We start from the raw sequence: 27,470 nt of genomic DNA, 5'->3' as shown, positions 1-27,470 counted from the left end.
GCGAAATTTATGTATATATTGCTTACATAAGATTAATAAAACATTAACAGCATAATTGACTTTGGAGTGTTTCTGAAGGAAAACAAACAATATCATAATGTCGACTCAACGCTTAATTCTCATTTTTACGATCAGCTTGGCATTTCCTGAACGATTCGTTTTACGACAATTGTCGTTATTTTGCGGCATCCCGCCATTTTATTTGCGAACTCGACACAGTTAGCTATTTGTCGCCGCTGCACGCTGTGGGTACCCTGAAGATCAGATTCTTATTACTAATAGATCCAAGTATATTATCTCCTTCAGTCGAAGTAAGTTTGTCACAAAGGAACTACCTGATCTCGCGCTTCTTCTTCTGCTACATGATCTGAAATTTGCTAAACACTGGAGGAGAGAAGGTAAGACTCCGCGGATCCTGCATGTTAGCATAGTGAGCTTGGTGGCTAATTCGAAAGGCTCAATTAAACGCTAAACAAGTCGATAGGACGTAAAGTAAAAGCTGTTAGCGCATACATTTCAGATATCGTTGCCGTGCTGTTTGTAAGTTAAGGAAGATGTTGGGTGAAAATGAAACGCGTGCTAGCCATATGGTTGTAGGAGTGTCGTCGTAATCAGGACAACAGTTAGCATGTTCCGAGAACTTCCGCTCTTGGGGCTGTCGCGTGCTTCAATGCCCGGATTGACCAGCATATAAGTGTCAATGAAGTGATCCCCTTGTTGTTGCAGTAGGTGAAAAATGACGCAGTTCCTACCACCCAACCTCCTGGCCCTCTTTGCTCCACGGGACCCAATACCTTTCCTACCTCAGCTGGTGAAGTTACCCCACGAAAAGCACCACAATCAACCCTACAGTGGGATCGCCCCGTTCATCAGACATTTCGAGGTGAATGTTAAATCTGTGCGCTTTGGTTAGCCCTTCATCTTCCGTCCCACATTAGTCCTGTTAAATATCTGCTTTCTCTGACCAGGACCCGAGAGATGCACCGCCTCCGACAAGAGCAGAGACCCGTGAAGAGCGGCTGGAGAGAAAAGTGAGTATTCGCAGCGCTTCACCTGTTCCTCCGACACACAACAGCCCATAATGACACAGCCAAGAACGTTTGACTGAAAGCTTTGCAGACTTGGTCAAAGTAAGACTGGCACTGTGTAAGAAAGTAGTTCAGATTGCATTCAGAAATATTCAGTACACTGTAAGTCCAAGAAAAACAGCCACAGAGAGATGACAGGAGTATTTACCTGTCACTGAATGAGCCGTACATTATACAGCTTTATAGAGAACAGGAGGAATCAGTGTGAGGGAGAAGGAGCTGTGCTGGAGAGCAGTTTGTTCAGTCACTTCCTGTCCCTCATCGACTCACACGCCTCCCGATTCTGACCAATGACGCTTCCAGCCAGCTACTGCCAGAGAACGTCTGCAGGTGGCATATTTCAGACCTGAGGTGACTGACTGGACCCTGTGCTGCTCCAGTCTTGTTAACCACAAAATCAGAGAGGGTGCTCCCCAGAGTACACACCGAGGCCTGAGCAGTTTCTCACTTAGCAGATGTGGTTGGATAGTTTTTTGTTTTGTTTTTTAAACGAAAAATGTAGCAGCAGCATCCACCTGACAAGAGGCTGGTGAGCAAACTGAAGAGCGAGGAAGGATCAAGAAGCACCAGGACCTTTCAGTAAACGTGGCGTACAGCACCGGCACACTTTCCTACAGCAGAATCAAGCTGAAGAGAAGCTGAGACATTTGGCTCAAAGGGTTGCAAATGTGTGTGGGTTTTGAGGACTCACAAGCACATGCTTCAGTCCACACACACAAATGCAAAGCAGTGTGAGCACACGTAAAGAAGTTTAGCTTCACTAGTTGGATCGTTTTCTCTGAATAAGCTTTCTGTTCATGCAGATGTCTGAAACTACGCCTCACGTCCCTCCTGCTTACGTACAAAACTTTGAATATGTGTGCATGAGTCGCCTGATGCACACATGTCACGTTGCATGCATGAGGTTCACGCTGCTAGCTTTGCACAGATCCACAGATGTAAGCTGTGTAACACCCAGACATCTGGGTCCTCCTGTATTTTGGTTCAAAGAAGGTGGCACACTGAGATGTTTCAGATCATCAGACAAAAAGAATGCATGTTTCTATATGAAGGTTTTATTATTAAGGGGAAATGATAAATGCTTGGATTGAAGCATGCGCCTGTGAGTCGTCAGGTTACACACAAATCACTGCACACATTCGTGTTGTGTTCCTTCATGCTTGTGGATCATTTGTAACCGCTTTGAGGCCAGTTTCTCTCCACACTGCTGGACAGCACAGGATTTGAGCACCGTGGGAGCTGAAATGGTTGTCCTCCTCCTTTCCACACTGGAGCTCTTTCAGAATCAGGTTCTTGGCCGTCTCCCTGATTAAGACCCTCAACTGCAACTGCACAGAACAGCCAGGCAGCCGGCTCTGGAAGAGTGGTGGTGGTTCCAGACGTCTTCCATGTATAGGCGATGGAGGCCACGGTGCTCTTTGGGACCATTTTTCTGTACCCTCCTTCACCTACAATCCAGTCTCTGAGGACAACTCTTTGGACTTCACAGCTTGGGTGTGTTCTCTGACTTGGACTGTCAGCTGTGGGACCTTTTTATAGAGAAAGTGTGTGTTTCTTTCCAAATAATGTCCAGTTTGCTTTATTGACCACAGCTGGGACTCCAGTCAGGCTGTAGACATAACATCTGACAGATGATCAGTGGAAACGGGATGCATCTTTTAACTTTATGGGGTGTTTTGTGAAGAATTTTGAGGTGGAAATGAATTTAATCCAATGCTGAAAGAGACTGGAACAGATGAAGCTCTGTGAAGTCTGTATGTGTCAGGTTTTCTGAGAATCTCATGATAACGTGAGAACAAGGCAACGATCATTAAGAAACTAACCGTTTCCTGTATATCTTTTGTTTTTGTAGAGACGAGAGAAGATTGAAAGGAGGCAAGCAGTAGTAGAGACAGAGCTGAAGCTTTGTAAGTTTCTGACACGGCACACGCTCTGCAAACGCTGCATGATGTGGTGATTTGGCCTTATGTTGCTTTTCTGTTCGCATGCTCTCAGGGGACCCTCACAATGACCCCAACGCACAGGGCGATGCCTTCAAGACTCTGTTTGTGGCACGAGTGGTTAGTATATTCAAATAGCTGCCTTACACCAGTGTGTTGGGTTTGGGTTTTTTGGGTGGGGGTGTTACCTGTATGAATTGTGTGAACTTTAAATATCTTCTTTCTACAGAATTACGACACCACTGAGTCCAAGCTTCGCCGAGAATTTGAAGTGTACGGCCCCATCAAACGGGTACGTTTACACGGTCCTGTCTGAGTAATGTTGTGCTTAATGTCTTATTTATTCGTTTAGTACTATTTTCTATTGTCGCGTACAGTATACAACTGGCATCGGCACACTTTTGTGCATTGCCCCTTAACTATCAAATGTAGCAGTGCAGCAATGGTAAATTGAACAGAGGATATTTGAGCCACGCTGACAGCCATCCAGATCCAGCTAAGCCTGTTCTGCAGTCAAACAGTATTAGTGTCATGCAACAAGCCCCGCATTGTAAAAAATATCAAGGCAAACGGTGAGCCTGTAAAACAGTTGCAGGTCACTTTCTACAGGAAGACAAATGTAATGTTACTCTGGATTATTGGAATACTTTCCACATGCTGTAATACTTGTATTGACTGTCGGGCTCCAACAAAAAGTACTGGACACGTGTCCAATTGAAGTCCAGTGTCTTTCTAAAGGTGCTCTGACATGACATTTTCTCCAGATGTCACTAACAGCTCATTTACTGAAATCATGGCTGTCCATAAATGAAGTGTTGAAGGCCGAGTCACGGCAGCTCGTTCAAGCCCAACCTGTACAAAGCTGTGTCGTTACCGAGCTGTCACACAGGTAACGTCTCATTATGAGGAGAACCAGTGAGCTCTCTCGTGACGTTTGCAAACTGGTGGCACTGGTTACAGAAACATCTCTAAACTCTGCAGCAGTGTTGGGCCGTAGTGGAGAAGTGGAAGGAATCATTTCACCATAAACTGGTCACAGAAGACCCAAACTGAACTCGCTGTCATTGAATCAGGAGAGCAGCTCATTCAAATCCAAACCTCTGTTGTCTTGACAATGACACACCGTGGTTCCCGAGTCTGACAGCAAGCCTGCACAGAGCAGGGGGTATGCTGTTCCCTCGACGTGCTCCTGTGTCGCATACGTGAAACCATGTGTTGCTATAACGACCCCACGCACATTAGCTGGTACTCGATTGTCATGGAAAATGACCAAAGTCCAGTTGAGCCAAGCTGGTACTAGTGGGAAAGGGCTGTTTGGATGCCGTAATACCAGTCCGTGTTTGGAGGTCCACCGCGTGTCACAACATGGTGGTTACCATGTCAACAGTGACGTTGGAGGCGGTTTTCGGTATACAGCACTGGGATGCTTCGTGTAACTGAAGGAAGGATGAATGGAAGACGTTCCTGATTTTAAAACTCATCTACCAGGATGATGAAGATGAGGGTAGATGTGTCAGAATGACGGTGATCCCAAACACACAGGGAAGCTCTCAGTTGGTTTAAGATGAGGAATACAAAGCTCCTGCGATGGCCCGGCCCGTTACCTGACCTCAGTCCAACTGGAAAGCTACGGAAAGAAGTAACGCTCAGAGCTGATAGAAACACAGACGCTTCAGGATTGGAGGAGTGGACCAGAATCACACCCGAGGAACGTCGGACTGGTCTGTGCATACAGCAGCTGTCAGCTTTCTCTCATTATTACACATCATTCATGGACAGCTGTGGTTCGATGTGTTGGCGTGTGTGTAGCGTGCCTTGTTACTGACTTTGATGTCAGTAGCACCTTTAGAACAGTAAAGGTCGACGATGTGTTCAATACTTATTTCTCCCTCCTATTATGAAGACAAACTAACGCATGTGCACGTCCTGGGCAGGTCGCTCAGGTGTAAACTCACCAGCCACTTAATAAGGTACACCTTGATAGTAACAGGTAGAACTCCATGTTCACCTAAAGAGAAAAGCACATGGATTCCTCACAAACTGTAGTCCATGTCGCCTTCATTCATTTGCAAGCTGCACATCCATGATGCGAAACTCCAGCTCCACCATATTTCAGTAGCACTCTGTTGGATTCAGATCTGTGACCGCGGAGCTCATTTATCCACAATGAACTGATTGTCATGTTCAAGAAACTAATCAACTTTATCACACGGTGTGTTATCCTGCTGGAAGCAGCCATCAGGAGATGGGCGTGTCCTGGTCCTAGGTGGGCGTGCTGCTTTCTGCTGCATTAGGCGGTGCTGTCAGTGCATGCACATTCAGGATTCTGCTTACTTTGGTTGTAACAACTCGTGATTTGAATTACTGTTGCCTAGGGCTGCACGATATGGCCTAAAATCCATATCACCGTATAATTTGAAGCATGTGCGGTAATGATATATATTGTGATATATTCTTTTCTCCTGTATGCTGTTGTTCCAGATTTACATAGTCTACAACAAGAGGACGGGGAAGCCTCGGGGCTATGCTTTCATTGAATATGAGCATGAGAGAGACATGCACTGTGAGTACCAATATGAACCCAAACATAGTATTTGGTCTTTAAGAAACAGAACTGTGTGCAGGGCGTTTCTCCTCTGCAGCACTCTGTGTTTGTAACAGCAGCAGCTTTCTCTGTAGTGACTGCTGCTGAGTTAGAGCCCAGCTGCTGGTTAGTGCTGGAGCTCTACTGTGTGTGTGTGTGTGTGTGTGTGTGTGTGTGAGAGAGAGAGATGCGTGTCATCAGTCTGGTCTAAGAACGGCGTTCTTCTCAGCAGTAAAGACTTGATTTCTTTTTTGCATCTTGTGTGTGGGGGCGGGGTCAACTGTTTCATTTGTGAGCCTGAACATCTTTGCCTGTCAAAGGCACATTGTCTTTTTAACTGTTAGGCCTTGTAGCTTTGTGGAAGAGCAGCTCTCCCGGTTGGACTATAATGGTAAGCACATAGTCAGACTGGTCACCAAGCATTGAATGGGTTTTTTACCAGACATGTGTCAAAGCCCACGTTTTGTACCACAAACTTTCTATCGGTGGTCTTCAACCCTGGTCATGGTGAGATTAATTCAGCCTTTCCACACTAGCGAGATACGTTAAGCTGGTGGCGATGCCACAGTAAATACTGTCTCTTTAGTCGAATGGTGTCATCGAACACAATGATACCATTCTGGGATGTTGGTGCAATCAGCTCTTCAAGACCAGAGTTGCTGAATCACAGTTGTGTAGTTGGAGCAGGGGATGAACTGATGGGGAATGTGGGGTAAACAGTGTATTAACTGTATGTTGTTCTCATTGCCACTGCAGCCGCCAATCTGTGATGGCTATTGGCCAGAGCTGGCTGGCAGATGATGATGGTTATGATACATCTACACCCTACTACCACAGCTCAGTATATGGTTGGTATAATGGGTTTGTATGATGGGTAAGATTTTTTTCCACCCTCCATCTCCTACATAGGGATAGGGTTCAATGGGTAAAGCGTCTTCTTGCAGACCCTAAAGAGCTTTTATTTAGACTTTTACCATTGAACGCACCCCGACCGCCTGTCCTAAATGTCACCTCAGGTTAGTGAAGGCAGAATGGTAGCTGAGCCTGAGAGATCCACACGCATTATTAAATGGCTGCCATTCGCATTAGCTGGAGTTTGTTGTGACGTGGAGTTTGCAGTCTTTCTCATTGCACAGCACTAAATTGCTGCAATGCTTAGCTTGGCAGCCTTACAAACTGCAGACTGTCACCAAAAAGCTTTAATCTCATCATTTATTTACTCTGATAATCTTGTTGTTCATCACAGTGAAGAGTGAAGCTCCACACGTTAATCAAGAGGTTTCTGTGCTGTCAGGTCAAACAAAGAATAACAGTGTTCCAGGATGGGTCACAAACAAAATGGATAAATTAGTGCAGGGGGTGCAAAACATCTTTGACTATCTTTAACATGATTCACTTGAAGTTTCCGAGTGTCGTGCACGAGCCCCCCAGTTTGGGTTTTCTTCCCTCAACCAGGCTTGTCGGGGTCATGTGATCAGCCACAAACAAACCGTTTTGGTTCTCAGTCTCGCTCTCACTTAGCTGTAATGATTTTTACTGCGTATCCAGGCAGATAGTAAATACAAATGACCGCCCAAGGCCAAAGTTTCCAGCTGCTAGTTTCTACAATTCCAGTTTATAACATCTGCGCACTGAATGCATCTCAGCCTACACATCCATGGCATGCCAGTGTTAGGAACATTTCTTTCTCAGTAGGTTGGAGTTGTGATAAAGCCAGTCCTGCAAAGAAGCAAGCCCAGTTTTGTTTGTTTTGGGTTTTTGTTTTTTTTTTTTTTACATTTTTCCACGTTTCCTTTTTTCCCCACGTGGTCCATGTCAGTAGGACTGGTGGTAAAATCCTTCTTGAAGAGGGAAATGGGTTCGGGGTATGGTAAGTAGATGTGCTGTGACACTGTCGTGGTGTGGAGGTACTTTAGTGAGGCCTTAAAGCTCGGCCTGAGCCTTCCTGAACTCTTATCAGTGAAATGATGTTGTGTCTGGTGGGTTTTGGTAAGGCCCCTTTCGTGGATGGTAACGTTTTAGCCTTGGGTCCACACATCAAGTAGCTTAGCAGTCTGGATCGTGGCACGTTCTTCCATCAGTCAACATGGCTCATAACATTGTGTGGTACACGAGTGGTGCTGATGTTCCTACTGTATGTTGCTCTCAGTAAACCTGTAAATGAAAGCAGCTTTGTATAGTAACAGAAGCTGTTCCAGCTTTTTACCAACAGTTTGTAGCTTGATGCATTTAAATCTTCTAGAAAACAAGCTCTTATTGTAGACTGTGTCAGCGGGTGACACAAAGGTTTAGCAGCAGTGTATTCAAACATGCCACAGCTTAATGAAATAGCACCTTAGTCTATCAAACAGCAGCTGCTCTTTGGTGTAGCTGGTGTAGGACCCTGAGTAAGTAAAGAAACGGTGTAATGTAACAATCACTCTTCGGGTGGAAGGAAGTCTACTCCCATTATCCTTCGACTTTTGCCCAGAGAGCAGCCATGTCGGCTTCGCCTGCTCCTGGTCAGTATAATAATGCACTGTTTGTTTCCTTAGCCATATTCCCTCGCTCCCTTTCCTCACCTTTTATCTTCCCTCTTCCCGTTACTCTTCTCCAGCCGCCTATAAGCATGCTGACGGGAAGAAGATTGATGGCAGAAGGGTCCTGGTGGATGTGGAAAGAGGACGTACTGTCAAAGGGTGGCGTCCTCGCAGGCTAGGTGAGCACTGCTTTCTAAGGTGATCGCCGTTAGGCGTCCCTCCATGGTTCACTGTGGGACTGTAATGTGCAGAGCCTCTGTTTTTAAACATTCACCTGAAGAAAACAGACTGTTCATGAACATGTTAGAAATGTTTGTGGTCTCTTTGTCTAGGAGGTGGACTGGGTGGCACCAGGCGAGGCGGTGCTGATGTCAACATCAAGCACTCTGGTCGAGATGACGCGTCACGCTATGACGACCGTCCTCTTGGGGGGTGGGTCTTTGTTCTTCTTTCTAGATTTGTAATTTGACGTAAAAATACAAACTGCTGTAAATACGTATTGCAACTGTGCTGCTCACAGTGACCGTGACCGTGGAGACCGGAGGGAACGCAGCCGTGAACGGGACAGGGACAAGGACAGAGAGCGTCGCCGGTCCCGATCTCGCGAACGCCGTCGCCACACCCGTTCCCGGGAGCGAGAAAGGGACCGACAGATCGGAGCGGCAGACGACAACAGTGGTAGTAACCGGCGTCGAGATCGCGAAAGGGAGCGTGGGCCGGCATCAGGAGGAGACAGCAGGAGCAGGGAGAGGAGTCGAGACCGGAAGAGAAGGAGCAGGAGCAGAGATCGTAAAAGAGACAGGGACAGGGTAAAGGGGCCAGAAGGAGGGGAGGAGATCGGCCAAGGAGAAGCTGCCCCCGAGGTCGGAGAGCGCATGCTGGAGGAACACGAGGGAGAAGCGAGTGAGGGCTTAGAGGAGCGTAGAGACAGGGACAGGGACAGAAGGCGTAGCCACAGGGACAGGGACAGACGCAGGGGAGATCGGGACAGAGACAGGGAGCACAAAAGGGAGCGTGGAGAGAGAGACAGGGGAGATCGGCGAGAGGAACGGCACGGCTCCCTACGAGATGACATGGGCCCTCAAGACGACATGGTAAACGAGGATGATGGAGGAGTGCCGCCACAGATGGAGGAATACAGCCAGGATGGGATGATGGCGGGCCAGCAGTCTGCGCAATCAGCCGATGGCTATGTTTCCAGTGAAAACGGCTACAAGATGGAGGCTGCAGGAGACGAGTACTGAAAGGAACCGCCTGTCGGAGCGTCTCGTACACGTCGTCTGTGTTCTTTGACCTTTGTGATGTCAGGGGCTCCTGGTGTAGAGAGAGCCTTCCTGTCAGTCTGTTTCTGTAACCTGGTGTCATGGTACACTCTCAACATGACCCCACTAATGTGTGCCACTACATCACACTCTCATTTTACTCTAGCGATGCTTTTGGTTGTAGTTTTTGCCCCCCCCCCCAATAAACAAACAGACACAAATAAACTTTGTTTTGAAATGGGTCGATGGTGTAGCCGTTTTAATTTCCAGATTTAGGAGCCGCTTGGAGTTTGGTAAATGTGTCCCGATGAGCATCCTGTCTGTCAGATTGAAGAAAATGTAGTGTTGTGGCAGTTATGAGCTGTTTATTCCTTTTTATTGATCTCTCCTGCTGTTGGTAATATTTGCAAGGACATTTTAATAAAGATGTGACTTAAAGCCAGAAAGTTTCACACCATTCACTTTGCATCCTTTGTCCACGAGTCTTTGCCAAATGTTTTCTGTTTATTTTGTAGTCTCAGATCAGTTCTTACCAAACCTGTCACCCCAGACAAACGAAGGCCAGTTACAGGATATCAGAGCGCATGTAGCAGTGCTCTATTAGCCTTTCAGCTGGATGGTAAATATTAAAAACGCCCATTAGACAGCAGCAGGTACTGAAAGTGTGTGAGGGATGTCCTTTGTTGTGTCGGTGCGTGGAGCACATGAGTCCTGCGTAGATGACATCGCTCCTTCGCGCACTGAAGCCGCAGCTGGAGGAGAGCTGCTGCGTCAGGTTGTAGTCTCGGAGCTCCACTCACGATGCTAAGCAGGCCGTGGGCAACGATGGGCCACGCACTGCTGTGAACAACATTAATCGGTCATACGGGGTGTTTGTTGGATCAGTGTGCACCGAGTCCGCGATGATGTCCTCGTACTACCACCCGGCTAAAGAAGCAGACATGGCGGCCATGACAGAACCGCTGTGCCTGGAGAGAGGTAACTAGCTAGCAGCTGCATGCAGTGTGTGTGGGAGACGTGCTTGCACCTGGAGCAGTCTGATTTCACAACAAAGGCGAAACGAAACACGTTGGCTTGTCTAATGCATACAAAAGTACCGATGTACACGTCCCCGAGCCCCGCCTCCGCTCCTACACTAACACGTTTGTTTGCTGTATACAAACGGCCGTGAGGTCGCTTCTTTGCGCTTCACGGACGGCGCTATCTACTGCGTCTTTAGCGGCATGGAGCCTACATGTGGAGAGTTTGGTTGGGCCTAAAATGCTGAGTATCCATCAGCGTACGGCATGATCCAGTCGGTGAGGACGATCATGTTCGACGACTGTTAATGCACACAGACTTCAACGAAACTAGTTAAGAATATTAGTTTGATTTTGATGATGTGCGCAGCAGGGGTGACTGGGATGTAACCTTTAGGGGGGCTCGGTCCCCAGTGTCACGCCTACCCCTCAGTTACTGTGAACGCTGCTTGCAGACACATTCAATTTTTTAAACTCTTTAATTACAATACCACCTTCAAAAGCAACCCTCATTAGTGGGATGACCTGTTGTAGTGTCAAAGAATAATTCAGACTAAATTAGCCCATGTTTTCAATATAATCCACCAGGTTTACACTGGTAAAACTTATCAAACTTCAAGCCAAGGATGAAGCATGAAAAGTGTGTGGGATACTGTACAGTCTGTGCTACATATACCTGTATTCACATAAACTGTGGATCATGGTGGTGAAATCATGCTCTGGGGATGTTTTGCTGCAAGTGGTACTGGTATATCCACACAAACAGGATGGAGCAAATTCTTCAACTTAACCTCAAGTCAAGAGCTGTGTGGGCAAAACTGGATGTTCCAGCAGGACAGATATTCCAGATACTCATCAAAATTGGTTTTGGAGTCATTAAAGCAGGTTAACATCATATCTGTGAAGGTTCTCAGTCATCCAGGTCATGGTAGTCTAAGGAGCTTGGGGGAAAATGTAACTGGACTTCTTTAAGTTTCTTGAAGACGTCTCATCTGAGAAGGTTTGTCAGTTCTAAGACTGGGTGGACAGTCCCAGGTATTTATCCCAGTGGTTGACCCATTATTGATCATGCGCTTCATTACACGAGTCAAGGTGTGAAAAGGGTGCTTGGATTGTATCCTTAATTAATATTTTATTAAAGGTATAATTCCTCTGTTATCTTCTTCAGTCCCATGTACAAACACAGTGCAGTGAAGCTACTAAACCTGTTGTTTTGTTTTGTTTATACCTGACCTGTCCAATAGTTTTAAGAAGTAGAATCATCGTCTGACTCTAGACTATAGGCTCCTCATATTAGTCTTTTTATTTTATTTTATTTTTACAATATTATCTGAGTGCTTCTTATTCCGGAGCTGACAGGGTGAGGGCCTCGTTAGTGAAAGAGAGGAGAGGAGGTAACATAAACACATTTTGCAGATCTCTTTCCCCCTTATTTGTAAGAATGGTCAAAGAATTTATGATTTCTTTCAGAACTACTTCTATGAATACTGCCAATGATCACCCTACTATTAAAACCATATATATATATATATATATATATATATATATATATATATATACACACGTACATATACATAAACCCCTCATCGGAGCACTAGGTGCAGTGACTCCCAAGCTAGGTGAGTGACTCCAGCAATTTTTTTTCTTTAATTCCCCATCTCGCCCCTGCAGGCGCTTTATGCTTCAAGCTCGGGTCCTCTACCAGAGGCCTGGGAGCTTGAGGGTCCTGCGCAGTATCTTAGCTGTTCCTAGGACTGCGCTCTTCTGGACAGAGATCTCCGATGTTGTTCCCGGGATCTGCTGGAGCCACTGACCTAGTTTGGGAGTCACTGCACCTAGTGCTCCGATTACCACGGGGACCACCGTTACCTTCACCCTCCACATCCTCTCGAGCTCTTCTCTGAGCCCTTGGTATTTCTCCAGCTTCTCGTGTTCCTTCTTCCTGATGTTGCTGTCATTGTGCACCGCTACATCGATCACTACGGCCGTCTTCTTCTGTTTGTCCACCACCACTATGTCCGGTTGGTTAGCCACCACCATTTTGTCCATCTGTATCTGGAAGTCCCACAGGATCTTAGCTCGGTCATTCTCCACCACCCTTGGGAGCGTCTCCCATTTTGACCTCAGGACTTCCAGGCCATATTCGGCTCAGTGAGGTATTCACTGAGCACTCGGTCGGTTGGGGCCATCTTACTGATGTCTTCGTGGATGTTTGTTCTCATTCTGGACTGTGGTGCTGACACTCACCAGTCCCCGGCCTCCGTCCTTCTGTTTAGCGTACAGCCTCAGCGTGCTGGACTTGGGGTGAAACCCTCCATGCATGGTCAGGATCTTCCTGGTCTTGATGTCAGGAGCTTCTATCTCCTCCTTTGGCCAGCTTAATATCCCAGCAGGGTACCTGATCACGCCCATTAGCTGCACAGGCAGAAGCACAGTCATTCCCCCACTAACCTCAGACACAGTCCCAAACATATCTTATCATCACTTATACTCACACATCATAAACTTACTTTGCTCATTAATGCACACTTCTCAAGGAGTGACCGATTCTCTGCCCGTAATCTGGAGCAGAAAAGCTCAGGTGCCTGCCCATTGTCTCTCTCATACAAAGCGGTGGGGTGACCTCTACTGGCCACTCTAAAAAACTACCGGTGAAACTAACAACTGAACAGCGATAACCGTGACTACGGGGCCTTTTGTACAGCAGTGTTGCCTTCTGGTAGTTCGATCCCCACAGTTCTGAGTTCTTTTGATTCCTCAGAGCCATCCGATGGAAGACAACACACTGCTCAGTAGACCATTTAACACTTTATTACTTCTAGAAGGGAGATGCATCCTGCATGACACGCTGCCGTGGATCTCAAAGTGGTGGTGTGCCCCTAACAGTTTTATTACAGAAGCTGTCTCATTCTAGTCTAAACAACAGTGTCTCAGTAACTTTCCACTAGAGATAGTCCCCTCTTATCTACTTTTTCCCAGGCAAGCGTGAGTGAGAGTCTGCAGCTTTCTACTCCCCAAGGACACATGGTCTCATGCCTTTATTTTTCAGGGCTGTGTCCACTTAATACTACACTATATAACTTTATAACACTTATTAATAAAAAGCATAGCATTATTGAGGCACTGCAAATTATTTAATATCAACACTACCTTCCCTCTCTTCGTTATCATCCGACTACACTTCTCAAGTCCGAACAACATCCCACTGTCTTTGCTGTATATCCTGGTAATGTGGATCAGTGAATCGATGTCTTGTTCACTCTTGGCATACAGCTTGATGTCATCCATGTACAGGAGGTGGCTGACAACTGCTCCATTCAGTAGCTGGTATCCGTAGCCAGTCTTGTTAATGATCTCACTGAGGGGGTTCAGGCCTATGCAGAACAGCAGCAGGGACAGAGCATCTCCTTGGTAGATCCTGCACTTGATGGTAACTTGTGCAGTTGGCTTGAAGTTGCCCTCTGATGGCTGTAGCTCAGGTGGCAGAGCAGGTCAGCTACTAACCAGAAGGTCGGTGGTTCGATCCCAGGCTGCTCCAGGCTGCATGCCAAATATCCTTGGGCAAGATACCATGTTTGCCTACTGGTGGTGGTCAGAGGGCCCGGTGGCGTCAGTGCGCCCCAGGGCAGCTGTGGCTGCAATGTAGCTTGCCATCACCAGTGTGTGTGTGAATGACTGAATGTAGTGTGAAGCGCTTCTCTTTACTTAGGGACTAAGTAAAGCGCTATACAAATGCAGGCCATTTACACCACATCCCCATTGAGTTCCTGATGAAGGCTCTTAGGGTCCTGTTGATCTTGTATAGTTCTAGGCATTCCAGGATCCAGGTGTGGGGCATCGAGTCATAGGTCTCTTTGTAACCAATCCAGGCAGTGCACAGGTTGGTCAGGCTAGTCTTGCAGTCTCAGCTAACTGCTCGATCTACCAGTAGCTGCTGTTTGCGCCTCTGGTATTCTTACCAATTCCTTTCTGTGCCCCACTCATGTATTGACCCATGTGCCTGTTCATATTAGACAGGAGCTTCCACGTGGTGCTGAGGCAGGGTACTGGTCAGTAGTTGGAGGGGACCGGTCCCTTCTGGGGGTCCTTGAGGATCAGGACTGTCTGGCCTTTGGTTAGCCATCCCGGATGTCTCTCTGGTTCATCTGTACTGCCAGACGCTCGTGGACTGCAGTCAGCTTCTTCAGACAGCAGGCGTGATCCATGTCAGGTTCTGGTGCTGTCCAGTACTTTATACTGGAGACCCTGTCTTGGATATCTGTCACTGTGATGGTTACTGGACCCTGTTCACATCGTCTAGTAGATCTTCTGAGGGTACTTCATGTAGTCTTGGTTAACCAGCTACAGAAGATCCAGGTTTCAAGCTTTACCATGATCCTATTTTTCAGGATCAGTGCACTCAACAATCCTTCTTCCATCGCACTTGGGGCGAAGTACCCAATCTCGGGTGGGGGTGATGATATCTCACCCCTTTAAACTCCCTTTCAACAGGAAGAAAACAGGAAAAAACCTCTAGCAGAACCAGACTCACGGAGAGGCGGCCATCTGCCGTGACCGGTTGGGGTAAGAGAAGGAAGACGTGATAAAGACATGCTGTGGAAGAGAGCCAGAGGTTAATAACAAGTGTGATTCAGTGCAGAGGTTCTGGATCTCGGTCCAGAAGAGCGCAGTCCTAGGAACAACAAAGATACTGTGCAGGACCCTCAAGCTCCCAGGGCTCTGGAAACTGCTCTGTCTACCATTGGTTGATGCTTTGTGCCTCTGGTATTTTTATTTATTTATTTTTTTTTGAAAGGGAGAAAGAAAGAGAGGAAGGAAAAGAAAAACAGAAGGGAAAAGGGACAGTGAGAAAGGGCACTTACAAAGACAAAGAGAGAAAAAAAATCTCCTGGATCACCTGTTGAGAGAAAAAGAAGAGAAAACAAGCAAAAAAACCCAAAACAAAGCAACATACTAAACACAAAACCATCACGTTAATCTAGCTAAGTGTAAACAGCAGTAAATACTAAATATTGAATGTTGTTGTGCAGCACGCAGGACAGACAGCGCACAATGTGCTTTGAATTAGCAGCTAAGAAAGGTGTAGTTTATGTCTACGAACAGTGAACACCCATGTGCAAACCTGTGTGGATCAGCGCGCTTGTATACAAAAGGTTTCCCCATGTAACGGTCTGCTAGAGGGTGTGGAGGGCCATAGCCCCGTCCCCCAGGGCATGAAGCAGGCATGGAGGAGATCCAGGCTCCAGACATCCAGAGGCCCCAGAGTGCGAGAGCCCAAGGAGGACCACCGGAGGGGCATCCGTGCCACCCTCCTGGGAAGGGCTGAGGAGATCCCCAGACGAGGGGTCACCCAGTAGCCACGGAGCAGAAGCCAGAGGGGGCTGCACCGGCGTGCCCGCCGGCTCTGCCGGCAGCCAGCTGTGCCAGAGTGAACCGAGTCGCAGGCCCCGAGGCCGGAGGCCCGAGGGCCCCCTTTGCCCCGGAAGAGGCCTGACCGAGCGACAGGCACCAGGCCCCGCCAAGTAGCCACCGGGAGTGAACTGGTGCATACCTGAGCACCCAGCCCTGGACACCAAGAACCACCAATGCACCGACCCCTGAAGGCATCAGTTACCGGCAGGGAGTGTGGTGAGGGGAGATAGGCCTCCACACTTTGGAGGGCCTGGGAGTTCCCAGGGAGGTGGAGTCTAAGACCCGACCTGACATATAGACACAGACAAACAGGCACACACAGACACAAACATGCTTTCCCACCCTCATGCACACATATACAAACACTCAGCACTCACCCAACGTAGGGATAGACATACATGGACATGTACACACAATCATACTCCCCAAACATACTCTATACCCCGGGTCCAGGTACCCTCACCCCCAGAGGGGGAAACGGCACCCAGACCCAAGAGAAGTGACCCTTTCCCCCGGGGTGGAGGCAAGCAGACCGCCCCATGCTCCGCAGCAGCAGGGAGGCCAATCGGACAGCCAACACCTCCTCCCAGCCCCCCGCCCCGATGGCTAGTAGAGAACGGGGGTGTGTGAAGACCCCATACCTCCCTCCTCCCGCTCATGTGTAGTGTTGCTGCGTGTTGTTCTAAAGTGCATTTAAAACAAGGGAGGGCATGGTGCTGCTGCCAGAGAGCAGCAGGTGTTAGCACGGCCCCTCCCGAGAACCCTCAATGTCTCCATGGATTTAAAATTGAGAGGTGGGCACCGGCGCCAGAGGTAGGGTTGAATACACAGACCGTCCACTGGACGCCGTTAACGTGGTCACCCTCAAGGCCCTATATATGTGTGTGTGTTATGAGAGTGTGAATAATGTGAATGTCTAAGTTGTGGAATAAAATTGAGGCACAGGTGGCACAGGTGGCCAGAAGGGGACAGAGCGGGTGTGTCACCCTGACACACCCGCACCCCAAGGCCCTACCTGTGTGGGTGGGTGTGGTGGAGCGGGAAGAGGGAGGCAGCCGGGGATGGGGAGGAAAAGAAGGGAGGGGCAAGATGCCCCTCCTTAGGGCCAGCTCCCCCGCTGACCCCAGTAGGCACCCCCGTCCTCTGGTACCCACCAAGGCAAGGGAGCCCAGGCCCATCCAGACCGGGGCCTACGGCAGCAGCACCGCCAAGCCCCACAGGACCTGGGGAAACCCACCCTACCCCACCGCAGAGGAAACTGTACCCACCCCAACATTCAATCATCTCCAGGCTACACAAGACAACAGACACCTAGGTTAGGTTTATTCTCCACCTCTCCTTTGTCTCTCCCCCACCTGCAGAGTGGACTTCTGCAAGGATGGAACAACCTCCCTGCCAGTTGAAGAGTCCCCCAGTTAGGCCGATGCACCAGAGGCCCCCTGCGCCAGGGCTGAGCCCCCGTGCACCCACCCGCCCACAACCTCGGTGACACACCGACGAGGACCGAAGCCCCCAAGGCCCAGCCAGAGCCCCATCACGGAGACAAAGCACCCCCGAACCCCAAGCCCCCACGCCTGCCCCGGATCCACTCAGGGGCAGCCAGGCTACCAGGCCAGTAACCTACGTCCGCCAGTACAGACCATCCCCCAGCCCCGCTGCACGCAGCCACGAGGAGAACACCCTCTAAGAGCGACCAGAGCCACTAACCAGGTTATGACCACAACCCCCCGGGTTGAGCCCTCCCGGGATAACGTCTCTAGGGGTTCTCCTGGCGCCCTAAGCCCGTCCCAACCTCCACATCAACCACAATAGCGAAGGCAGGACCAAACCATGACCCCCCACCCCCGCTAGGTGATGGAGCCGATCAAAGGAGCCCAGAGGGATTGATCAAATGTGGTGGCAGAGACTGTATCAAGACTAATGTGATCTATTAGATGGTTTTTATATTGATTAGAATTATAATTATTTTTATTTTTCCAGTTAAGGAGGACCGTTTTCTTGGCAATGCATAGGGCTGTAAAAACAATGTGGGCTGTGTTTATTTCTGCAGTGACCTCATCCAAGTTGCTCAGCAAGCATACTAAAGGGGAGGTTGGAATGTTACATTTCAGACACTTTGATAAGTCTTCACATATCTCACGCCAAAACTTCTGCACTGGTGGACAGAACCAAAGAGCGTGGATGTAATTGTCTGGTGTATTGCCTTGACAGTGTGAGCAGTTGTTGGAAGATGTAAAGCCCATCTTGAACATCCGATGACCAGTATAGTGCACTCTATGTAGTATTTTGTATTGTATTAATTGCAGACTGGGATTTTTAATCAATTTAAAGGTTTTTAAGCAAATCTGAGACCAGAAGTTTTGGTCTAAGCTTACTGATAAATCTGCTTCCCACTTTGCAATAGGAAGGGATATTGATTCATCTATTTTAGAAAGTGTTCTGTATATTTTAGATAATAATTTGGGGGATTTAAGAGTAAGAAAGTGTACCGCACTTGGTGGTGTTTGTAATTCAGCTTGACTGAGGTAAAATTTCTTTTTTACTATGGATTTAATTTGTTGATATTCTAAAAATCTTTTCTTGTTGATCCCATATTGTGTAACTAGTCTGTCAAATGGAATAAATTCTGTTCCCTCTAATATATGTTCTAAGTATTTAATTCCTTTACAACTCCATTCTGGAAAATTAATCATATTATTGTTTTGTAATATGTCAGGGTTATTCCAGATAGGTGTACGTTTGCATGGGATTAATGAGGACTCTGTCATTTTTAGAAACTCCCACCATGCTGTCAGAGAAGAGCTGATGTTGATGCTTTTAAAACATTCATGTCTTTTGATGTTTGAGCTGATAAATAGTAGATCTGAAATTTCTAGATTATTACATAGTGCCTGTTCTACATCTAGCCAGGGCTCATCTAAGAAGATGTGTTTAAACCATCTAGAGATGAACTGAAGCCTGTTGGCTAAAAAATAGTGATTAAAGTTAGGCAGATCTAATCCTCCTCTATCCTTGGTCCTTTGTAATGTTTTTAAGCTGATACGTGGGGGTTTATTTTTCCAAAGGAATTTAGAAATACATGAGTCTAGAGATCTGAACCAATCTTGTGATGGCTTATTTGGGATCATTGAAAACAAATAGTTTATTTTTGGCAAGACCATCATTTTTATAGCGGCGACCCTTCCCATGAGTGATATGGGTAAAGATTTCCATCTAGCCAGATCGCTTTCTACCATCTTTAAAAGCGGGATGTGGTTTAAGTTAGTTAATTCTGAAAGCTTAGGAGAGACATTAATACCTAAATATTTTATATTTCCAGATTGCAGTGGTGTAGGAGAAGAATTATGGAAGGAGCAGTTAATCGGAAGAACTGTAGATTTTGACCAGTTAATTGAATAATCTGAGACTCTTGAGAAAGAATTTATCAATGCAATCACCCCAGAGATATTGGTTTGTGAGCTTTGGAGAAAAAGTAACACATCATCCGCATAAAGGCTGATTTTATGTTCTACATTCTTACATTTTATGCCCTTAATTGTTGTAGCCTGTCTAATTGCTGCTGCTAGTGGCTCAATAAAAATTGCAAACAGTGAAGGGGAGAGTGGGCATCCCTGCCTGGTGCCCCTCAGGAGACAGAAGCTGGAGGATGTTTGGTCATTTGTTCTGACACAAGCTGTTGGGGAATTATATAATATTTTTAACCAGCTTATGAAAGAGGTTCCAAAACCAAATTTGTGTAAAGTTGCAAATAAAAATTTCCAGTTAACTCTGTCAAACGCTTTTTCTGCATCAAGAGACAATATTATGGTTTCAATGTTTTTACTGCATGAGTAGTCTGTTAAATTAAGTAATCTACGTGTATTTGTTGATGAGTGCCTACCTTTTATGAAACCAGTTTGGTCAGGATGAATTAAGAGGGGGGTTATTTTCTCTAATCTCTTTGAGAGAGCTTTGCAGATTATTTTAAGGTCTACATTAATAAGGGATATTGGACGATAGCTTGAGGCAAATACACTGTAAAATATAACTTGTTGTTTCAACTTAAAAATATGAGGTAAAGGGCTGCCTTAAAATTTTAAGTTAAGTCAAGAAATAGAGTTTGTTCTTATAACACAACCAATTGTTATCTTAATGAAAAATCACATGTTGTCTAAACTTTCATCTTAGTTTAGTTGACTGAGATTTATTAGTCAGTTCAACTCCTTTAATTGTCATCTTTACTTGGGAAAACCCTTTCAGCTAAATTAAAATAATCTATTGTTTAAACTCTTGTCCTAGTTCAGTTGACTTGGGTTTTTTAGTTAATTCAAATACTTTAGTAGTTCTTTTAACTTAGGAATCTATTTTAGCTTAACTAACATAATCTGTTAGCTAAGTTGATTTAAGTTTATTAATTAACTGAGCTCCTTAAGGTAGCTGAGTGAACTTGTAAATCAGTTTCATTTTAATTATCAGAGTTGATTGACTGGATGTAAAGAAAAATGTGTATTAAACATCTTAAGTTTTGTTTTGTTTTTTTTTGGCTTTCTAACATCCATTTCAGCAAAACTACCTGTTAGGTTTATCTTAGATCTCAGGTTTAAATATCTACATTCCTTTAAATTAATTTTCTGTTGTTTACAGAAAAAAAATAAAACCCCACAGATTCCATTAAAGTGTATCTGATCATTTCATACAGAAAGTTTGTTTTAAGAACATGACAAGACAATTACTCATGAGCACCCAACATTCACCATTTATTGTGCCATCTTAGTCATCTGAGAAACAGAAAAATCAGTGACGTAGCTCATCAGGCTCACAATCCATCAAAACTCAAAGGCTGCTCCCTGTGAAACAATAAATTTGAACTTGGTCTTGAGCCCAGTTTGGGTGAAGATGAAATTCTGACCAATACTCTAGGAGCAGTAGTGATTCTTGTGAAGTAACAACATAAAGTCTGCATTAATGTAATGTATCAACGGGACACTTGCTATTTTAGAAAAGTTATTCTTTACATTTACAAAATTTTTAAACTTCATTGTGCTCAGTCACACCTGTTAGCATAAAACTTGAAATATTAAAATAGTACAAAACCTTTGATAAGTGACAGTAAAGATCAGTTTATAACAACTAAGACATCAAACTCTTGTATTTGTCTTCGTTTACAATTGCAACAAATTCCACAGAACCAATATCTCTGAAAATGACTGCATGCTTCTGAAACATTTGATAATATGGATATTTCAGAAACATTAGTTTGAGTCTGCTCAATTGCAAAACAAAGGAAAAACTACTGACTTGCATGAGATAAGCATCTGCAAAGTCCAGCATTATATTGTTGTTCACATAAGTTTCTTAAACCATGAACAAATGAGTCATTGTCTAATCTGGAATGTAAAGTGTAGTCATTTAGTGACATACAAAAGTGAGAATGAGAACTTGCAAGAATAAAAAAACAAACAGTAAAATAAAAACTGTCCTTAACACTAAGGATCATACAATTACAGTTCTGCATGGCTTTCTGCAAGAGTCTGTTTCTTAGACCATGCACTAGTGAGATGCACTGCCTTCCACCAATGTTCATTAGGATGTTCTGAATGACTTCAAAGATGTCCTTAAGTTCCTTTGGATAGTGTATGTTGAGGGCAAAAAGAAGGCCCATCAGCATGGAAATGGCTCTTGAGACATCCCTCAGATTAGACAGGATTACTGCTGCCTCAAGGACAACCAACACATCGATGATGTCTTCTTCTTTCACCATCGCAATGCCAACTTTCATCCTCTTAGAAAACGTGTCTTCAATACCTGTCGGCTATAAAAGGGTTCAAAGACAAAAAAAAATAAAAAATTACACAATTACAATTACACAATATCCCGTGTCCTTAACAATTCATGTCTTTCCAAAGAAGAGCCATACTGATGCTTTGGATGATGGTGATTGGCTTTGGGTAACACTTATTAGTTGTTAAAGTTTTTTCAGAATGAGATATGCACCCCCATGTTACAAATCCATTTCTTACTTTAAACAAAGACCATGTTCATAAATAACTGAGCATGTCTTCAATTGCAGAATTCAAACAAAATTTTCAATTTAAATGGTAAATGGCCTGTATTTGTATAGTGCTTTACTAGTCCCCTAAGGACTCCAAAGTGCTTTACACATTCAGTCATTCACACACATGGGTGGATGACTGAATCGTGACTCAAGAGTTGACAGTTCGTCTTATAATTGGAAGGTTGCCGGTTCGAGCCCTGGCTCCGACAGTTTCAGTCGTTGTGTCCTTGGGCAAGACACTTCACCTGTTGCCTACTGGTGGTGGTCAGAGGGCCCGGTGGTGCCAGTGTCCGGCAGCCTCGCCTCTGTCAGTGCGCCCCAGGGTGGCTGTGGCTACAATGTAGCTTGCCATCACCAGTGTGTGAATTTAAATCTACTTATGCTAAATATTGGCTGTAGGGGTGGGTTTTAATAATCGATTCATCGATTAAAATCGATTCTGGCTTGGATAACGTGAAATCGATTCATTAAAATCCTGAATCGATTTTTTAATATAAATTTATTTTGCCCGAAATGCCAGAATCTCAGGTGAAACCTCATAAAATTTCAACAACCACCAAACAGCTAAGACAGTAAATGAGAGCAGGAACACGGATTCTGCACAAGGACGTAAACACACAGCGCGGACCCGCGGATCAGAATCAGTGAGATGTCGCCTTTCTTACCCGACGGGCGCTGCAGCTTTAAGCGGCTGCGCGCGCTCCCGCGGACGGCAATCACTTTTGCGGACGGCAATCACGGTCGGGGCCCCGACCGTGTCCGTGCAGTTGTTGTGCCAAAAAGTGATTGTCTGCCAGAAAGTGATTGCCCCCCGCGGGAGCGCGCGCAGCCGCTTAAAGCTGCAGCGCCCGTCGGGTAAGAAAGCCGACAGCTCGCTGATTCTGATCTGTCCCGCGCTTTGTGTTCATGCCCTTTTTGCGCTGATTCTAAAGCTGTTAGTTTGATCTCTCTCCAAACAATATTGACCGAATTTTTAAAATTATGCAAAATGCAAAACGCTTAGCCGTGTCTCTAATAAAACCGCTGTAACATCAGAGGTAACGTTCATATGTTGATTAATGGTTTTCTTTCGTTTTTGATGTACTGCAGAATATTTTTATAAAATCCCAGGCCAGGAAAACCACCTTCATGTTTTTCTGTGTTTTATCTTCAGCTACTTTGACACAAAGGCGTCTGCTGTGACGCTTACACCTTTGATAAAGTCTTGCGTGTGTCAGCTTCCTTTTTATAGATACAAAAATATGTAAATGTACTGATCTGAATTATAATATTTCTGGCTGTCAAAATTTTGAATTTAATTGAATCGAATCGAATTGAATTGAATTGAATTGAATTGAATTGAATCGTGGATCGAATCGATTTGGGACCTTGTGAATCGGAAACGAATCGATTCTAGAAATCAGTGACGATACCCAGCCCTAATTGGCTGTGCTCTAAACCAAATCTGGCTGAGAATACATGAAATGTGCAAACTGCAGCTACACTACAGGATCAGATTATGGCTCCATAGACAATGCTTCTTTAATCAGTTTATTGATTAAAGTTTATTTTTTCCCCTATATTAACAGCATGAAAAAAGAGCATATAGACATGGCTGAACAGGTTGCATAATTGGCACTGAATATCAACATCCACCTTTACCCAGCTGCCCAATAACTCTCTCTCTCGGCCAGTAACCTTTAATTGCTTACCCAGTCTACACAGTCTCTTTTCCAGGGTCCAGGACATTTCACCAAAGTATTGCCCCCCACAGCTGTAGCAGCCACTGCAGCCCCTTAAATATCCTAATATCTCTGCCATTACAATATACAATGTGAGAAATCAAACGTAAAGCTGAAGTGAACAGTACAGCAGCGAAATGTCAAAGACCCTGGTGAAGACATGAATAAACACAAGACACTAATAATATCAATGCTAGCTTGCCAGTTAGTTTCTCTGAAACCCAGACCAAATCCAGTGTCAAAGATCTTGTAATAATACATTTGGTGAGGAAAAAGTACACATGTACTTTTTAATTTAAAATCCACTGTGGTGCTGTCATTATTAAATTTACTAAAAGAAACAATGCTAACCTTCACAGTCTTGAAAGTGTGTGAGGGATCTTCCTTTAGAAAATGAGGTCCTCTGTCCTCTTCCTTTGTGTAGGGCTCTGGTCAAAGAAGTCAAAAAGAAAACAAAAACACTTTTTAAACAGTGTTTATGAAGCATGTAGACAGCTCCAAATTCACAGCTTTTTGATGCATAATTCCATCAATATATGATTATCATTGGAGATTTTGAATCAGGCTTATCAGGACATTCAAGTAGAATATGATATCCAACCTACCACCAATATACATAGATTCTGTAAAAGTTACAACACTAAATGTCCAGTTGTGAAATATGATGACAGACTTTACTTATCAGCTTTCTTTCAATGAGTTCATCAGTTGAACTGGATAACCTAAAACTTAAACAAAGGATTAGATTTCGCAGTTGAACACTTACATCATCTCCGAAGCATCTTATGAGCCTAGTTAGCCTTTCTATGCCGCTCTTGATTTTGTACAGCTCCACGAACCTCTCCATAATGGTCAAGCACAGCAAAAAGGAACCCTTTCAGGTCAACAGATGTAAGACGGGCAAATTCTGCTTCAACCTGAGCAATAGAAGAAGAGGGGTGGAGAGTACAGGCAGAATTAAAAAAAGATTCTTTGAGACCCAAATTTAAGCAAACAGTCATCTGAGGCCCATTAGAGAAAACACAAACACACAAAAGCAAACAAACAAAAAGATGCACTTTACCTGCCGTTCAGCAAACAAGGAAGTTCAGAGAACAATAAGCTCTGTCTTGAAATCTTTTAAAGTAGAATGATTGTGAAAATGACTTATGTGATGTAAAACTTTAGTAAACGTGCGATTAAAAGAACACTGAGTAAAAGGACAAGTAACAGTTTCCTTATTCCTCAGATGTTTACCTTGATGAGCAATACTGTTTTAGTCCAACTGCCTCATTAAAGTTACACAACAGGCTTTTTACATTAAAGCCAGCAAGTCCATTACATACTCCCTTTTTAGATCTGAAATACTGTGCAGATTCTGTGTATATGTAGTGGACAGCAATTTACCCCAAAGAGCGCAAAGTTTGCAAGTCCACCTCATTTAAATGACAAAGTCAAATGTGATCATCTAGACCTGTGAAAATAAATTAATGACAAACTTGCAGTTATGGATGTTATTACAACCACAAGAACCTAAACAGTCTGCTCCATTGCTTTTGTTAATGAATCATTTGTTGGTAACACGTCTGAATATTTAGTTTATGCCACCTGCATGTGATCATCAATAGTGCCATATTACTTCTTAAGAAGTACCCTGACACTACAATCTTTATATCATTTGTTCTACAGAGCTATTAAATTACAATATAATCTGAGGTGTTTCCAGTATGACAAAATGCACAAATTGTAACTTACCATTTGACTCCACTGACAAAAATAAATCCCCAGCATCAAGTTTGGCTTCACAGACCTAAAATAAGTAAAATAAAAATATATGTTATAATTATATTGTTTTCGCCATTTATTCATGTTTGCTAATTTTCTGACATATAAACAATGTTAGTTTTGTTACAATACAGAGAATGCAGTTTAATTAAAAGGTAAATTATGCAAAAAAAAAAAAAAACTTCTGCAGTATACCATGCCAAAAATCAGTGTCTCTGATGCCAATTATTTTATCACTACAGCTCGTTTAGTATGGAAACTCACACAATCTAGTCATACTGATCACAAGAGTTCAAAAATAAGTCAAAATAGTGAACTGTTGTTAAGCATAAAGCATTTCAGGGTAACAAATAACTGCACAATATAATTAAAGCAAAAAATAAGCACACTGGAGGACTATCTGATAAAAACTAATATAATGCTGGTTTGTAGACCATATTTTGTCTCAGTCCTCAGTGCACTCTTGCAGCTTAGCATGCAGCAGTTAATAACACCTTAAGTGATTACATAGGGGTAAACAGATGACAACAAGCATCCGAGTCCTGCCAAAAAGTTCTTTTTGAACCCAGCCAGTTATTGGAAATATTGCCAAAATGAACTTCCACCAAAATACAACAGCCTGTGAACTTGAAAGGAATTTACAAGTACAGAGACAATATGAAATAAGCTTTATTAATTAGCTGAGTTAGCTTGCTAATATCGCAACAGGGTGAGTGCACAACCTTAAAGCTAGCGGCACAATACTTGTGATTTGCTCAGCGCCACATTAAACCCATAAAAAAGGCCATATGTCAGTTTATTAGGTCAAGTTTGGTCATGACACACAAGCTGGACCTTGTCGGCTAAAGTTACATTAGCTAAAGCAAACATTTCGGTAAAAGAGAAAAACACACGTCATGCCATAAATTCAAAACATGTTCCAACTTTTGTAGCTCTCTTTCCTTATAGTTATAACCAATGTTACTCACCTTGAAAGCATATTCCAAAGAAGACGATTAGAAAACGTCCAAGTAAAGTGAGCATGTCGTTAACCGCCAATTCCCCATGATGCACCTCGGTAGCAGTCACGTGAGGCAGTTTTGAATCCTGCTGTGCTCAACTTACCCGCATTGTCAAGTTCACATAAGTTTCTGATTTAGCTGGACATGAGTTTTCAAGTTAGCTTTTTTTGGTGTAATTGGGACGTTTTTAACTTGTAATTCTATGTTATAACAACAACTTCAGTCATCTATCGTCAAACTGATATAGAATAATATGTTGAAATAACAAACAGCTAGAATTACATTTTACAGTGTACAGGGTCTTTGCCTGGTTTTAGTAAGAGACTGATATTTGCAGAATTCATATTTGATGGTAGTCTGCCATTTTCTTTGATTTCCTGCAACATTCTGTAAAAAACTGGTGCTAGAATCGTCCAGAATTCTTTGTAGAATTCTGCAGGAAAGCCGTCTGGACCTGGAGCCTTATTATTGGGCATACTTATCAGGCCTTCCTGGAGTTCACCTGGCGTCAGTGGCGAATCCAATGCCATTGCTTGGGTGTCTAATAATTTTGGAAGAGTTATGTTGTCCAGAAACTGATCAATTTCGTTTTTAGATGGGTTTATTTGTGGTGTATATAAAGTTTCATAGAAATCCCTAAAAATTTTGTTTATTTTTCTAAGATCATATATTGTATTCCCAGATAAATCTTTAACAGCACATATAGTTGTTTTTTCTTTATTGATTTTTAACTGGTTAGCAAGAAATTGTCCGGATTTGTTACCATGTTCATAATTTTGCAGGCGAAGTCTTTGTACTAAGAATTTAGTCTTTTTATTAATAATTTCATTTAATTCTAGTTTTGTTTTGCGTATTTTGTTCAATGTTTCCTGATCTTGGTGTGATACATAGGCTTTTTCTAAGGATTTGATGTTTTTTTCTAGTTCTTGAATATTTTTGTTTTCTTCTTTCTTCTTATGTGATGAGAAAGAGATTATTTTACCTCTCATCACGGCTTTCCCTGCTTCCCAGAGGACAGATGCTGATGTTCCAGGAATGTCATTAAAGTCTAAATATGAAGTCCACTCTTTTTTAAAATATTTAATAAAGTCTTCATCTTTAAGCAGTGATGTGTTAAATCTCCAGT

At 44.2% G+C, this 27,470-nt stretch overlaps 2 protein-coding genes and 1 long non-coding RNA gene across 7 annotated transcripts in view; 2 read left to right on the top strand and 1 right to left on the bottom strand.

Annotated features, from left to right (window-relative positions):
* Positions 1-201: 201 nt before the first annotated feature.
* snrnp70 (small nuclear ribonucleoprotein 70 (U1)) lies at positions 202-9,839 on the top strand. 2 transcript variants are annotated; one of them, XM_063471019.1, is made up of 10 exons: positions 202-398; positions 730-883; positions 969-1,031; positions 2,941-2,995; positions 3,084-3,148; positions 3,258-3,320; positions 5,510-5,591; positions 8,209-8,310; positions 8,464-8,563; positions 8,652-9,839. In XM_063471019.1, exons 2-10 carry the CDS (start codon positions 737-739, stop codon positions 9,373-9,375), a joined length of 1,401 nt encoding a protein of 466 aa, XP_063327089.1. In that variant the 5' UTR covers positions 202-398; positions 730-736; the 3' UTR covers positions 9,376-9,839. The 2 variants fall into 2 exon arrangements, with proteins under 2 accessions (XP_063327089.1, XP_063327088.1); XM_063471018.1 differs by having other exon boundaries at positions 727-883.
* Positions 9,840-9,956: 117 nt separating this feature from the next.
* The window catches only part of lin7b (lin-7 homolog B (C. elegans)), a 41,798-nt gene continuing 24,284 nt past the window's right edge, over positions 9,957-27,470 (top strand). For 2 of the 4 annotated variants that reach the window (XM_063471020.1, XM_063471022.1), the window contains exon 1: positions 9,960-10,371. In XM_063471020.1, coding sequence (XP_063327090.1) covers positions 10,296-10,371 — 76 coding nt within the window. In that variant the 5' untranslated portion in view covers positions 9,960-10,295. Of the gene's footprint in view, positions 10,372-27,470 lie in introns of all 4 variants that reach the window. The other 2 variants (XM_063471021.1, XM_063471023.1) reach the window with 2 other exon arrangements.
* On the bottom strand, positions 21,417-24,401 carry LOC134625260 (uncharacterized). Its single transcript, XR_010093712.1, has 3 exons — positions 24,346-24,401; positions 23,931-24,007; positions 21,417-21,615 (listed from the first exon to the last, which is right to left on the bottom strand). It is a non-coding gene; the product is annotated as an uncharacterized LOC134625260 (long non-coding RNA).

The sequence above is a fragment of the Pelmatolapia mariae genome, linkage group LG4 (assembly GCF_036321145.2).
Source record: "Pelmatolapia mariae isolate MD_Pm_ZW linkage group LG4, Pm_UMD_F_2, whole genome shotgun sequence".
Taxonomy (NCBI): Eukaryota; Metazoa; Chordata; class Actinopteri; order Cichliformes; family Cichlidae; genus Pelmatolapia; species Pelmatolapia mariae.
This window is presented reverse-complemented; position numbering and strand designations above follow the sequence as displayed.